Source organism: Passer domesticus, chromosome 7, assembly GCF_036417665.1.
Source record: "Passer domesticus isolate bPasDom1 chromosome 7, bPasDom1.hap1, whole genome shotgun sequence".
In the NCBI taxonomy this organism is placed as follows: domain Eukaryota; kingdom Metazoa; phylum Chordata; class Aves; order Passeriformes; family Passeridae; genus Passer; species Passer domesticus.
The window spans coordinates 61,793,132-61,804,827 of NC_087480.1; the positions used below are offsets into that span (position 1 = coordinate 61,793,132).

At 60.0% G+C, this 11,696-nt stretch overlaps 1 protein-coding gene across 5 annotated transcripts in view; it reads right to left on the bottom strand.

Annotated features, from left to right (window-relative positions):
• LRRC7 (leucine rich repeat containing 7) overlaps positions 1 to 11,372 on the bottom strand; it is a 98,635-nt gene extending 87,263 nt beyond the window's left edge. For 2 of the 5 annotated variants that reach the window (XM_064429208.1, XM_064429204.1), the window contains exon 1: positions 7,359 to 8,612. In XM_064429208.1, the coding sequence (XP_064285278.1) occupies positions 7,359 to 7,536 (178 nt within the window). In that variant the 5' untranslated portion in view covers positions 7,537 to 8,612. Of the gene's footprint in view, positions 1 to 7,358; positions 8,618 to 11,217 lie in introns of those variants that run through there. The other 3 variants (XM_064429206.1, XM_064429205.1, XM_064429210.1) reach the window with 3 other exon arrangements.
• Positions 11,373 to 11,696: the final 324 nt, after the last annotated feature.

Sequence of the window (11,696 nt, forward strand, 5' to 3'; positions counted from 1 at the left end):
GGGCTGGGGTGGAGCTGAGCTGGGATCAAGGATGGGCGGGAATGGAGCTGGGCTGGGGTGGAGCTGAGCTGGGATCAAGGCTGGGATGGGCAGGAATGGAGCTGGGCTGGGGTGGAGCTGAGCTGGGATCAAGGCTGGGCAGGAATGGAGCTGGGCTGGGGTGGAGCTGAGCTGGGATCAAGGATGGGCAGGAATGGAGCTGGGCTGGGGTGGAGCTGAGCTGGGATCAAGGATGGGATGGGCAGGAATGGAGCTGGGCTGGGGTGGAGCTGAGCTGGGATCAAGGATGGGATGGGCAGGAATGGAGCTGGGCTGGTGTGGAGCTGAGCTGGGATTGGGATGGGCAGGAATAGAGCTGGGCTGGGGTGGAGCTGAGCTGGGATTGGGATGGGCAGGAATAGAGCTGGGCTGGGGTGGAGCTGAGCTGGGATCAAGGATGGGCAGGAATGGAGCTGGGCTGGGGTGGAGCTGAGCTGGGATCAAGGCTGGGATGGGCAGGAATAGAGCTGGGCTGGGGTGGAGCTGAGCTGGGATCAAGGATGGGCGGGAATGGAGCTGGGCTGGGGTGGAGCTGAGCTGGGATCAAGGCTGGGATGGGCAGGAATGGAGCTGGGCTGGGGTGGAGCTGAGCTGGGATCAAGGCTGGGCAGGAATGGAGCTGGGCTGGGGTGGAGCTGAGCTGGGATCAAGGATGGGCAGGAATGGAGCTGGGCTGGGGTGGAGCTGAGCTGGGATCAGGGATGGGCGGGAATGGAGCTGGGCTGGGGTGGAGCTGAGCTGGGATCAGGCTGGAGAGCTGCTGAGCTGCTGCCCCAACACAGCCTTTAAACCCCTGAACCAGCCCCTGGCAAAGCCTGCAGGGCTTCCCACAAATTCCAGGCTGCTCCTGCTGCAGGAGCAGCTCGGGGAGGGGACAGGAGCTGCACAGCGTGGGCAAGGTGGCAGCTGTCACCTCCTGCCACCACCACCCACGGCAGGGGACAGTGACACTGCCTCAGCTCTGCTCAGTCAGCTCAAATCAGGTTGGGACATTCACCTTCCTCTGCTGCCATAACCCACCCTGGTTAATTAACCCTCCTAATTACCACCAAGGTCTAAAGGAATGTGATTTTTAAGAGCTCAGTGTTTCTAAAGAATGACACATTTTTGTCCTCCCAGGAACCACCAGGCTGAGGGCAAATGGTCAGAGAAGTCTTTGGAGAACTTTGCTGATGATGCTAAATTTGAAATCTGGGTTTTAAGGTCTCCCAGTGGCACAGGGTGCCCAGAGCAGCTGTGGCTGCCCCAGGCCAGGCTGGGGATACAGGCGGTGTCCCTGCCATGGCACGGGTGGCATGGGATGGGTTTTGAGGTCCCTTCCAGCCCAAACCACTCTGGGACTCCATGAAAAGCTGCAAATGTCAGGCCACAGCTTCACAGGAGACAGGGAATACACGGCAGAGAAACCCCAACATTTGTCCTCTGCCACAACTTCTCCCCCCATTTATTTCATACAACACTGCGTCAATTAAACCGAGGAAACAGGAGGGAAAGGCACAAACCCAGCCCCTGAATGTAAAAACTGCAGCATTTGTGCTGGATGCACAGCCCTGCGCCTGCCACAGGGAATGCTGACCTTCAGCAGGCCCTGGGATTCCTGGATGTAATGCTCTGCCTGCTGCTCCCAGTATGGAAAGCCTCCTGAAAACACTCCAATAATCCATCAAAACCTGGCAAAACCACCCCAGGACGCTGACTGGAGATGCCACCTTTATTTAATCACTTTCAGGAGCTGCTGATTATCTCATCCATAAAGCTCTGCAGCTCCAGGATCCCACGGGGCTGCTCCAGGCACTGTCCCAGGTGAAATGAGGCTGCAAATGCGAGCAGCGGGAGCCTGGCTCCGAGCACGGGGAGCAATCTGCTTCCCAAGCCCTGGGAAAAGGGACACACCGGCAGGGGACAGGGCCCCTCCTGCCCTGAGGCCACCAACATCCCCCACCTCGCCCCAGGGACCGACAGGTCACAGTGAGGGGAGCCTGGGGTGGGCTCCTGCCAGGGGCTGCTCCAGACCAGGGCAGCTCCAGCTCATTCCTGGCTCTTAGGGGCTCTGCCCAGCCCAGGGCTCCTGTGGAAAAGGATGCCTTTCCCTTTCAGCCTCTCCACACGCCCTGGAATTGTCTGGACCTGTTTAAAATTCAGGTTTTTTGACTTTTATGTTAGTTGCAGGAGTTTTTTGTTCCACAGATTTTTGGGGTGTTTTCCCCCTTTTTGGGATTCCCACTTGGGTTTTGTGGGAAACATGAATTGGGCTCAATAATGCTGAGGGTCCCTTCCAACTCAGCATATTCTGGGTTTCTGTGAAAGATCATTTCATTCCACCCCCCAAAGCTCCTCTAATTCCATCCCAAATTCCCAATTCACCTGTGCAGAATAAACCACAGCTCAAGTTCCTGTCTATCCACTGCAGTTCACCCACTAACCCTTGTCCCAGGGCTCCCAGAACTGCTCCAAACAAACCTGGCTTTTGCTCCTCTTGTTAACAAATAAATCACAAACACACAAGCAGCCGAAATCCCATAAAATTAAGAATCCTGCTCCAGGAAATCAATTACAAAATCATTACAGATCTTCCAGGAAACCTGGACTTCTTTCCTGGCCTGCTTCCTCAAAGCAACTTTAATCACAAAGCCCTCATCTCCCCAACAATGCCATGATGCAGTTTGCTAATTAGCTTTTTCCACTTCTTAATTAAGAAGAAGCATTCGTGTTGTATCTGCAGTTAAATGGTGGCAGCAGCCACCACTCTGTGGTTTATTTCTATTTCAATATTTATTTGCTTTATTTTATCTTAATTTTATTTTCACTTCCCTTTCAAGCTCCCGTTTTGATCCCTGTTGTAATTAGCTGGGTTGTAGCTGCTCCAGAGGAAATTTGGGAAGCTTTTCTAGGATAAACATGGAAGAGTCTCCCAAGGGAGCAGCTGATTCACTCCAGAGCTCCCAGAGCTCCAGCACCCTCCTGCCCTGCTCTGGGACCCAAGGAATGCACTCTGTGGAGCTCTCCTGGCTCCAGTTAAATTAGGAGGACACAGAGGATGGGATTTGACCTTCTGGGTATTCCAGAGAGCAAGAAAAAGCTGTGGGATAGCTCAGAGTCAGATCTCCTGCATCCGGTCAGAAACCCTGGGCAGGGAGGAATTAAATTGGGCTGAGTAAAAGCAAATGGGTTTGGATGGGGGGACGAGCTGCCCAGGATTTCCTGGGAAGCAAATAATCACTGGAAATCGCAGTTCACACTGAAAACAAGTGCCCTGACACTAAAAGCTTTTCCCACCCCACAGTTTCACATCCAGCCAGAGGAATTCACATTCAGCCAGCCCCAGGTTAACCCGAGGGCTCACACCAGTGAGGTTCTCCTGCCTTCACCAACCCTACAGAGGAGATTCCAGCAAATCCTGAGGAACAGAATCCCAGGATTCTTGAGGAAAAGCCCTCCAAGGTCACCAAGTCCCACCTTGTCCCCAGCCCAGAGCACTGAGTGCCACCCCCAGGGAAGGGGACTCCAAACCCCCCTGGAATGCCACTCTCCTGCCTTGGTTTGTCCTTCCCAAAATCAGCTGGATTAAGGAAAAACGGAAGAAGGAAACAAATCAGACAGCAGCTCTGTGGGTGGATTTTCCCAGCCCTCCCCACGGATACAGAGTGACCTTGGGGATGAGATTGATCCAAAGTCACCACTCCAAAGCCAAGATGTCTTGGGCAAGGATTAAACCCAGGCTGACACTTTGCCTCACACCTACTGATGCTGAACCAGTGCCCCCAAAATAGCAGCTCTGATGAAAGGCCTGTGCCTGGCAGCTCCTGGAGCTCCCTTTTCCACTTGTCCAAGTTCCCACATGGCTGTCATCACAACTGGAAGTGTTCATCCAGCAGAGTGAGAATGACATCCCGTTAAAAGAGAGCCTTTTCCTGGCAGGTGGAGACAAGGACAGCCCTGGAAAATGCACAGAGCTCCTTGGTTTCAGGATTTTCTGTGCCCAGGCTGGAAAGCTGATGGTGCTCCCAGTTTTCAGTGTGGCCTCTTTCCCAGGTATTTCTGCAGGAATCCTGAGAAGTGGCTTTGCTGGGGAAGAAAAATCCTGAGAAAAACACTGCAGCATCTGCAGCCATGGATCAACAAACACAGAAAACTGTTTTGTGATCCCAAGGAAAATCCCTACAAACACAGGTCCATTCACTGAGTTGGTGCTCAAGGCTCATGCAGAGCCCCATTCCCAAAATGGCACATCCTGCAGGAGTGCCTGGAGAAGGACCTGGGGACAACGAGCTGTCCCTGCCCAGCAGTGCCCAGTGGGATCCTGAGGGACAACGAGCTGTCCCTGCCCAGCAGTGCCCAGTGGATCCTGAGGGACAAGGAGCTGTCCCTGCCCAGCAGTGCCCAGTGGGATCCTGAGGGACAACGAGCTGTGCCCGGCCAGCAGTGCCCAGTGGGATCCTGAGGGACAACGAGCTGTGCCCGGCCAGCAGTGCCCAGTGGGATCCTGAGGGACAAGGAGCTGTCCCTGCCCAGCAGTGCCCAGTGGGATCCTGAGGGACAACGAGCTGTGCCCAGCCAGCAGTGCCCAGTGGGATCCTGAGGGACAACGAGCTGTGCCCGGCCAGCAGTGCCCAGTGGATCCTGAGGGACAACGAGCTGTGCCCGGCCAGCAGTGCCCAGTGGGATCCTGAGGGACAACGAGCTGTGCCTGCCCAGCAGTGCCCAGTGGATCCTGAGGGACAACGAGCTGTGCCTGCCCAGCAGTGCCCAGTGGATCCTGAGGGACAAGGAGCTGTCCCTGCCCAGCAGTGCCCAGTGGATCCTGAGGGACAAAGAGCTGTGCCTGCCCAGCAGTGCCCAGTGGGATCCTGAGGGACAACGAGCTGTCCCTGCCCAGCAGTGCCCAGTGGGATCCTGAGGGACAACGAGCTGTGCCCGGCCAGCAGTGCCCTGTGGGATCCTGAGGGACAAGGAGCTGTCCCTGCCCAGCAGTGCCCAGTGGATCCTGAGGGACAACGAGCTGTCCCTGCCCAGCAGTGCCCAGTGGATCCTGAGGGACAACGAGCTGTCCCTGCCCAGCAGTGCCCAGTGGATCCTGAGGGACAACGAGCTGTCCCTGCCCAGCAGTGCCCAGTGGGATCCTGAGGGACAACGAGCTGTGCCCGGCCAGCAGTGCCCAGTGGGATCCTGGGCTGCTTTGGGAAGAGCATTCCCAGCAGGTCAGGGGTGACCCTGCCCCTGTGCCCAGCCCTGGGAGCTCGGCCCCATCCACACCCTGAGTGGGTGCCCACGGCCACTCCAGCCTGGCCACCCTCCCCTTGCCCTCAGCTTTCCCAGGAACCAGCCCAGAGTGGCCTTTCCCCACTCCTGCTCCTCCCTGAGCATCACAGAGCCCCAGAGGATTTGGGATTGGTGCCCCAGGGCAGGAACACCTCATGCAGCCATGGGTATTCCTGGACAAAATCCACAGGAAGGCAATTCCACATGTCCACCAGCCCCAGGAGCTCCTCCCAGGGCTCTGTTCCATGAATCTGTCCCAGCCTCTCCCTGTGCTCCCTGAATTTCCCCGTGTGGCATGGCACAATCCCCCTGGCACAGCACTGAGGAGCAGGGCCCTGTTACTGCGCTGTGACACATCCCAGCTTCTCCCACAATTCCCAGCTTTTTCCACCATTCCCATTTTTTCCCCCCAATTCCCATTTTTTCCCCCCAATTCCCATTTTTTCCCCCCAGTTTCCATTTTTCCCCCCAATTCCCAGCTGCAGCCATGCCACCAGCACGGCTGGGGGTGGCAGCTCCAGCCAGGGGAAGGAGGGAGGCTCAGCTCCAGGAGAAAGAGCAGCTGCTGCCCCCAGGAACCTCCACCTGGCAGCTCTGCGGGTGGGGAAGGCACCCCCCGCTCCCAGACCCAATTCCTGGGGGCTCTGGGGGCACAGCAGGTCACACCACGCTCCTGCCAGGAAGCCAGGAGAGCCCACTGCCTGTTTCTGGTTCCCAGCCCAGCCTGGAGAGCACCAGGAAGATCAAGCTGCATTAGTACTGCAGGAGAAGGCACTGATGGATTTAGAGAGGGGAAAAAAATTTCCCTCTCCATATAAGGGCTGTGAACATTTTCCCACTTAAGACAACGTGTGGGATCATATTCACAGACACAGAAATATGTTCTGTTCCCCGACACCCACGGGCCTGGAACACCAGGCTGAAGTGCTGGCAGGAATCAGAACCATTTGTTAAGTACAAAAAATGTCTCACATAATTAGGGAACTGCTGAAAGCCACCAATTTAGTGCTCAGGCTGGAAAATGTAGGGATATTTCTTGGAACAACAGGCAGAGCTGCCTCCACGCCGCACACACAGCAAATACCTGGGGAGAAATCAAAGTGCAACGAGATTCCAGCCCCTCCAGAGGATGGAACCAGGATATCCCCAGCTGGGAGCACCATCAAAGCCCAGGGCCTGGTTTTAATGCTGGTTGTGAAGGGAGTGCCCCCTTCCCAGCCTTATCCCTCCCTTCCCAGCACGGCTCCACACCATCCCAACCTGTCCCTCTGCTCCAGGCTGTCCAAGTGCCCTTCTGGCAGGAGCAGAGGGCCACAACCCTCTCCCAAACACGTCCCAGGGCTGGGGAACCTCTGCCCCAAAGATTGTCAAAGGTCAGACTGGGAAGGGCAGCAGCGAAGGGAAGATGGAAGGGGGCTGCAAACAGAACTTGTGGAGGTGTCTGCACAGAGCTGATTTTTTATATATTTGGAAAAAAAAAAAAAAGCAAGAGAAGCAGAGATTGCTGAGGTTTGACCTGGGAAGAGCTGGAGACAGAGCTCCTGGCAGCCACAGCAGCTCCTTGGCCCCCAAAACCACCAAGGTGTGTCCCCACCCAGAGCTCTGTCCCCTCCTGCCAGCAGCTCCTCAACCCACAGGGGGGTTTGTCCCCCCAAAACCACCAAGGTGTGTCCCCACCCAGAGCTCTGTCCCCTCCTGCCAGCATCTCCTCAACCCCCAGCAGGGCTTGTCCCCCGCCAAAGCCATCATTGTCTGTCCCCACAGAGCCAGCGGGGTCTGTCCCCACAGAGCTCTGTCCCTCCTGCCAGCATCTCCTCAACCCCCAGAAGGGTTTGTCCTCCACCAAAGCCATCATTGTCCCTCCTAAAGCTCCCCAGGGTCTGTCCCCACAAAGCCACCGGGGTCTGTCCCCACCCGAGCCGTGTCCCCTCGTGGCAGCAGCTCTGAGCTCCGCAGGGTCTGTGCCCCTAAAGCCACCGGGTCGGTGCCTCCACAGCCCCCAGATGTGCCCCCCGCAGCCCCCAGGTGTGTCCCCCGCAGCCCCCCGGTGTCCCCAGCACCTCTGCAGAGCAGGGCCGGGTTCTGCAGCAGGGACACCAAGCGCCGGCGCCGGCCCCGCTCGCGGCTCCTGCCGTGGCTCAGGGGCGGGGTGAATCCGCTGCCTCGGCGCGTTCCTCGCGGGGGGAATTCGGGGATGCCGCCGTGCCCGTGCCCGTGCCCGTGCCCGTGCCATGCCATCCCTTCCTCGGCGGGCTGCCCTCAGGCTCGCTGTCCAAGCGGCAAAAGCAGCGCCCGGCCGAGCGCAGCGGGGAACAATCCAGGGCCGAGGCGAGGTTTAAATCCCGCTGGATCCAGCCCCGGGCGGCTCCGGGCTGGGGCTGAGCCGCCGGCGGGGCTCCGCTGGAGGAGCGCAGGGATGCTCTCCCTGCCCCGCGGGGACGATTCCCGAGCTGTCCAGAGGCTCCTCAGTTTTATTCCCGGCGGGTGCCTCGGCCGATGCTTTGTTTCAGTCGGAGCTGCCGAGCATCCCAGATCGATCTCCCAAGGACGTCTTCAGATCCCCGGCGCGCCGGGAGCAGGAGCGGTGCCTGGCGCTGCACGTGACGCGGGGCAGAGCGCTGGATTCCCGGCCATGGGAATGTGCTCGGCGCTCCCAGTCCCACCGGGGCTCCCTACATCCCGCCTGCCGGGGCTGGGCCGGCTCTGCGCTCCCCTTCACCCGACTCAGACAGATTCTGGTTATTGCTGACCGCTGGGTCCTAGCCTAGAAAAGGTTAAATTTGCTCTCCGCAGATCCTCTTGGCTCCGACTCGCATTGTCAGATCTTTTCCCCAGCAAAATAATATTCGGGAAGAAAAAAAAAAGAAAAAAGGAGAAAAAATTGAAAAAAGAAGCGCCGTTTTCCTCCGATGAGCTTAACTCCTGTAGCTCTAAAGTCATTCACTCCGGATCCAAGGGAACTAAAGGATGAGGAATGTTCTGCTCCTTAGAATAAAAAAGAGCCTTCCTGAGCTTACAGCTTCTTTTCTTCTTTATTCGCCAGAACCTGATCCATTAGCACGGTATTTGCTCCCCCTCGGCAGAGCGCGGGGATTTAAGGCTCCTTTCTTCCCCTAATTTTGCTCTTGGCTCCAGCCCTGCCACAGCAGCCTCTCCCCGGGGCTCTCCAGCCTCAATCCCAGCTGCTCCCAGCCATCCCTCCTCATCCCTGCACCTTCCTCCCTTCCCCAACTTCTCCGCAGCTCACACCGGGAGGGGCGGCTCTGCCCAGTCAAACACGGAGGATTTCTCTGCTCTCGACAAATTGCTGCATTCCCAGGGAAAAAAAAAAAAAAAAAAAAAAAAAAAAAAAAGCCAAAAAACCCAGCCCCGAGTTCTGCAAGCCTCGTCCTAGGGTTTGATGCAATCTGCAAATGAGAGCCTACGGAAACCACGCTAAAATTAGAGGGAGCTGAGATGAAAACCAAGGACACATCGTGGCTCTTAGAAATCTTTAAATAGGGCTTGGTACCACCTCGAGGAGCTCGGGCTGCGCTGGGCTCGCATCCACCGGAATCCTTAACTGGGATTCTCAAGTGGCCCTGGCGGTTCCTGGGACACCTCTGGGGGTGCTGGGGTGGGCTCCCGCCCCCGGCCGTGTCCCAGCGGGATTTCCCAGTGCCGGTGATCAGCCCGATGGGCTCACGCCCTGCGGGGGAGCAGCTCCTCCTCCCCCTGCCCACAGAAGGTCCCCAGCCCCTTCCCAGGAGGGGACAGCCGGGGTGGGCAGCCCTGGAGCACGGCCGGGCTCCTGGGCAGCCCCTGGGATGGAGCCTCCGCTCCCCACCCGGCAGGGGAGGGGGTGTCAGCTGCATTCCAGGAGGATAAGATCCCCTGAATGCCCAGGAGGGTAAAATGCACCATTTCTGAAGCCCTGCTGTCCATCAGGCTCCCAGGCCTCTCCCAGGTGTGCCCAGGCCCCGGCAGCCCCAGGGGATGGGGCTGGCCCCGGGGACAGCACAGTGGCCACGGGGCTCTGGGGGGACTCTGGGGCCACCACCACCACCCAGCCCCAGCCTGTCCCGGCGTGGATTGCCATGTCCTGCTGTGTCTGGGGTCCCTGGAGTCTCTGCTCTAGGACCAACGCTCCCAGCAAAGGCTCGTCCAGATGCAAACTCCTCAGAGGTGATTCATCTGAATTTTGGGGGCTCTAATGGTGCTGCTGCCTTGAAATATTCCAGGGACAGCGGCCAAGCTTCCTTTTAAAATCCTTTTTGTGGGATTTTAAACTTTAACCGATTTTTAATGCATTGTGGGAAGCACTGAGGAATCCCTGCAGGTGCAGGGAGTGGGGAATTTGCTGCTGGGCAGGCAGCACCTTCCCAGGGATTCCAGCCCAGCTCTCTGCAGCGTTGGCTCCCGAGCTGCAGCTCCTCACATCCACCAGGCACCCAGGAATGGTTTTGTTACTCCAGCAACTGCTAAAATCAGTGTCATCTAACCCCCCCTTTTCAGGGATTTCACATCAGCTCTGTAACAGAAGCACAGAGCAAAGCTCCTCCTCTGTGAGGTAATTAAAAAATAAAACCGCTGCTTTACCCAAGGAAAAGTTTCACAGATGGAACACGGCCAAGGTTAAAGTTCACAGGGACACCAAGGCAACACGGCACTGGGAGGCACTGGACGACAAAATCACCGAATTTGGGGATGATCGCAGCAATTAACGGCGCTGGGAGAAGGAAGAGCCCTCCTCTCACTGCGGCTGCCCGCAGGGGAAGCTCCGTGACCTCCCGCGGGCCCCTTCCCCTGCACAGCCCCACCAGGAGCCGGGGCACCGCGAGCGCTCCCCGGACAGCTCACGAGAGGCCCCGACCGAGCCCGTTCTGAGCTCAGCCGCTCCTGCCTCTTTCCCAAGTCCTGCCACTTCTCCGAGTGGCTGCAATCTGCGCCGCGAGGTTGCCATGGCGAGCATCCTCCCTCCCTCCTCCTCCTCCTCCTCCGTGAGGAGCTGAGCGAGCAGATGCGGAACAGCAGAAGCCGCCGGATTAAGTCACTCCTCTGCTCGTGGAGTGCCGAGGGAAACGCTTGGGATTTCAGCTGTTCCTAAGGATTATTCCCACTCGAACACCTGAGGTTAAAGGCACCAGCCAACGGCACGTGGCCGGAGTTCTTAGCTGGAAATCACGGACGGACAGGAGCCAAAGGAAGGGATTTAGATGGAGCGAGGGGCACGGCAAAAAACGCCCATCGGAGCGTTTCTATTTCCCAAACCCCAAGGAACTTTCACCAGGGCTCTCCTGTCCGTGACCCTCCCTGGCCCAGCCTCCCAGAGAAAACGAGCCAAGCCAGCTCGAGGCACCGCTGTCCCCCGGCAGCGACACGGACACGGGGGACGCGGGCCCGGCCCTGCCCGGCCCCTCATTTGCACCGGGTGAGCCGGTGCCCATCGCCCCGCTGCCCACGAGCCCGGGCACCGGCTGGAGCAGCCGGGGCCTGCAGCAGGGCCGGGCACGGGCACGGGCACGGGCATGGACACGGACACGGGCACGGACACGGGCACGGAGCGGGCCGGTGCCGGCCGAGGGACGCAGCGGCAGCGCCACGCGGGACCGCGGGAGGCGGCGATGTCCCTGCGCGGAGGGAGGAGGGAGGGAAGGAGGGAGGGAGGGAGCCTCCTCCGCACCTCCCCGCGCCTCCACCGGCGCTGCCAAGGGCGCAGAATTTTCCAGGAGCCGCGCCGAGCGCGACCCCCGGCGCGGGCGGGCGCTGCGGCTCCGCGCCGCGGGCGCTGCGCGGGGGCGGCGGCGCGCACCGAGCGCTCCCCGCGCCGCTTTGTGCTCGGCGGGGCCGCCCCGCGCTCCCTCCCCGCGCCCGGCGGCGGGGGCGGCCCGGGCGTCCCCGGGGGCTGCGCGCCGCCCCGGCCCCGTTCCCGCTACTCACGGTGCAGGCGGGAGCGCGCGTCCATGCGCGGCCGAGCCGCGCTGCGGGGGCTGCCCGCGGCCGTCCCGCCGCCCGCCCCGCCGCGCCGCGGAGCCCAGCGCCGGGCCCGCTCCGCCTCCGCGGGCGGCGCCCAGACACAAAGCGGCGGCGGCGGCGGCGGCGGCGGGGCGGGTCCGGTCCCGCTGCGCGCCCGCGCTGCGCTCCGCGGCGGCGCAGGGGCGGTGCGGGGGGGCGGGACGCGGCCGCGCCCCCCCCCCGGGGCGGTGCGGGAGGATGCGGGGCGGGGGATGCCGTGTGCGGGGGATGCGGGCCGGGCAGGTGCGGAGCGGCGCGGAGCGGTGCGCGCGGGCGGTGCCGCCCGTGCCCGCCCGTGCCCGCCCCGACGGGGCGCCCCGCCAGCGGAGCATCCCCGCAGCATCCCCCAGAACCCCCGGAGCATCCCCCAGCACCCCCGGAGCATCCCCGCAGCACCCCCGCAG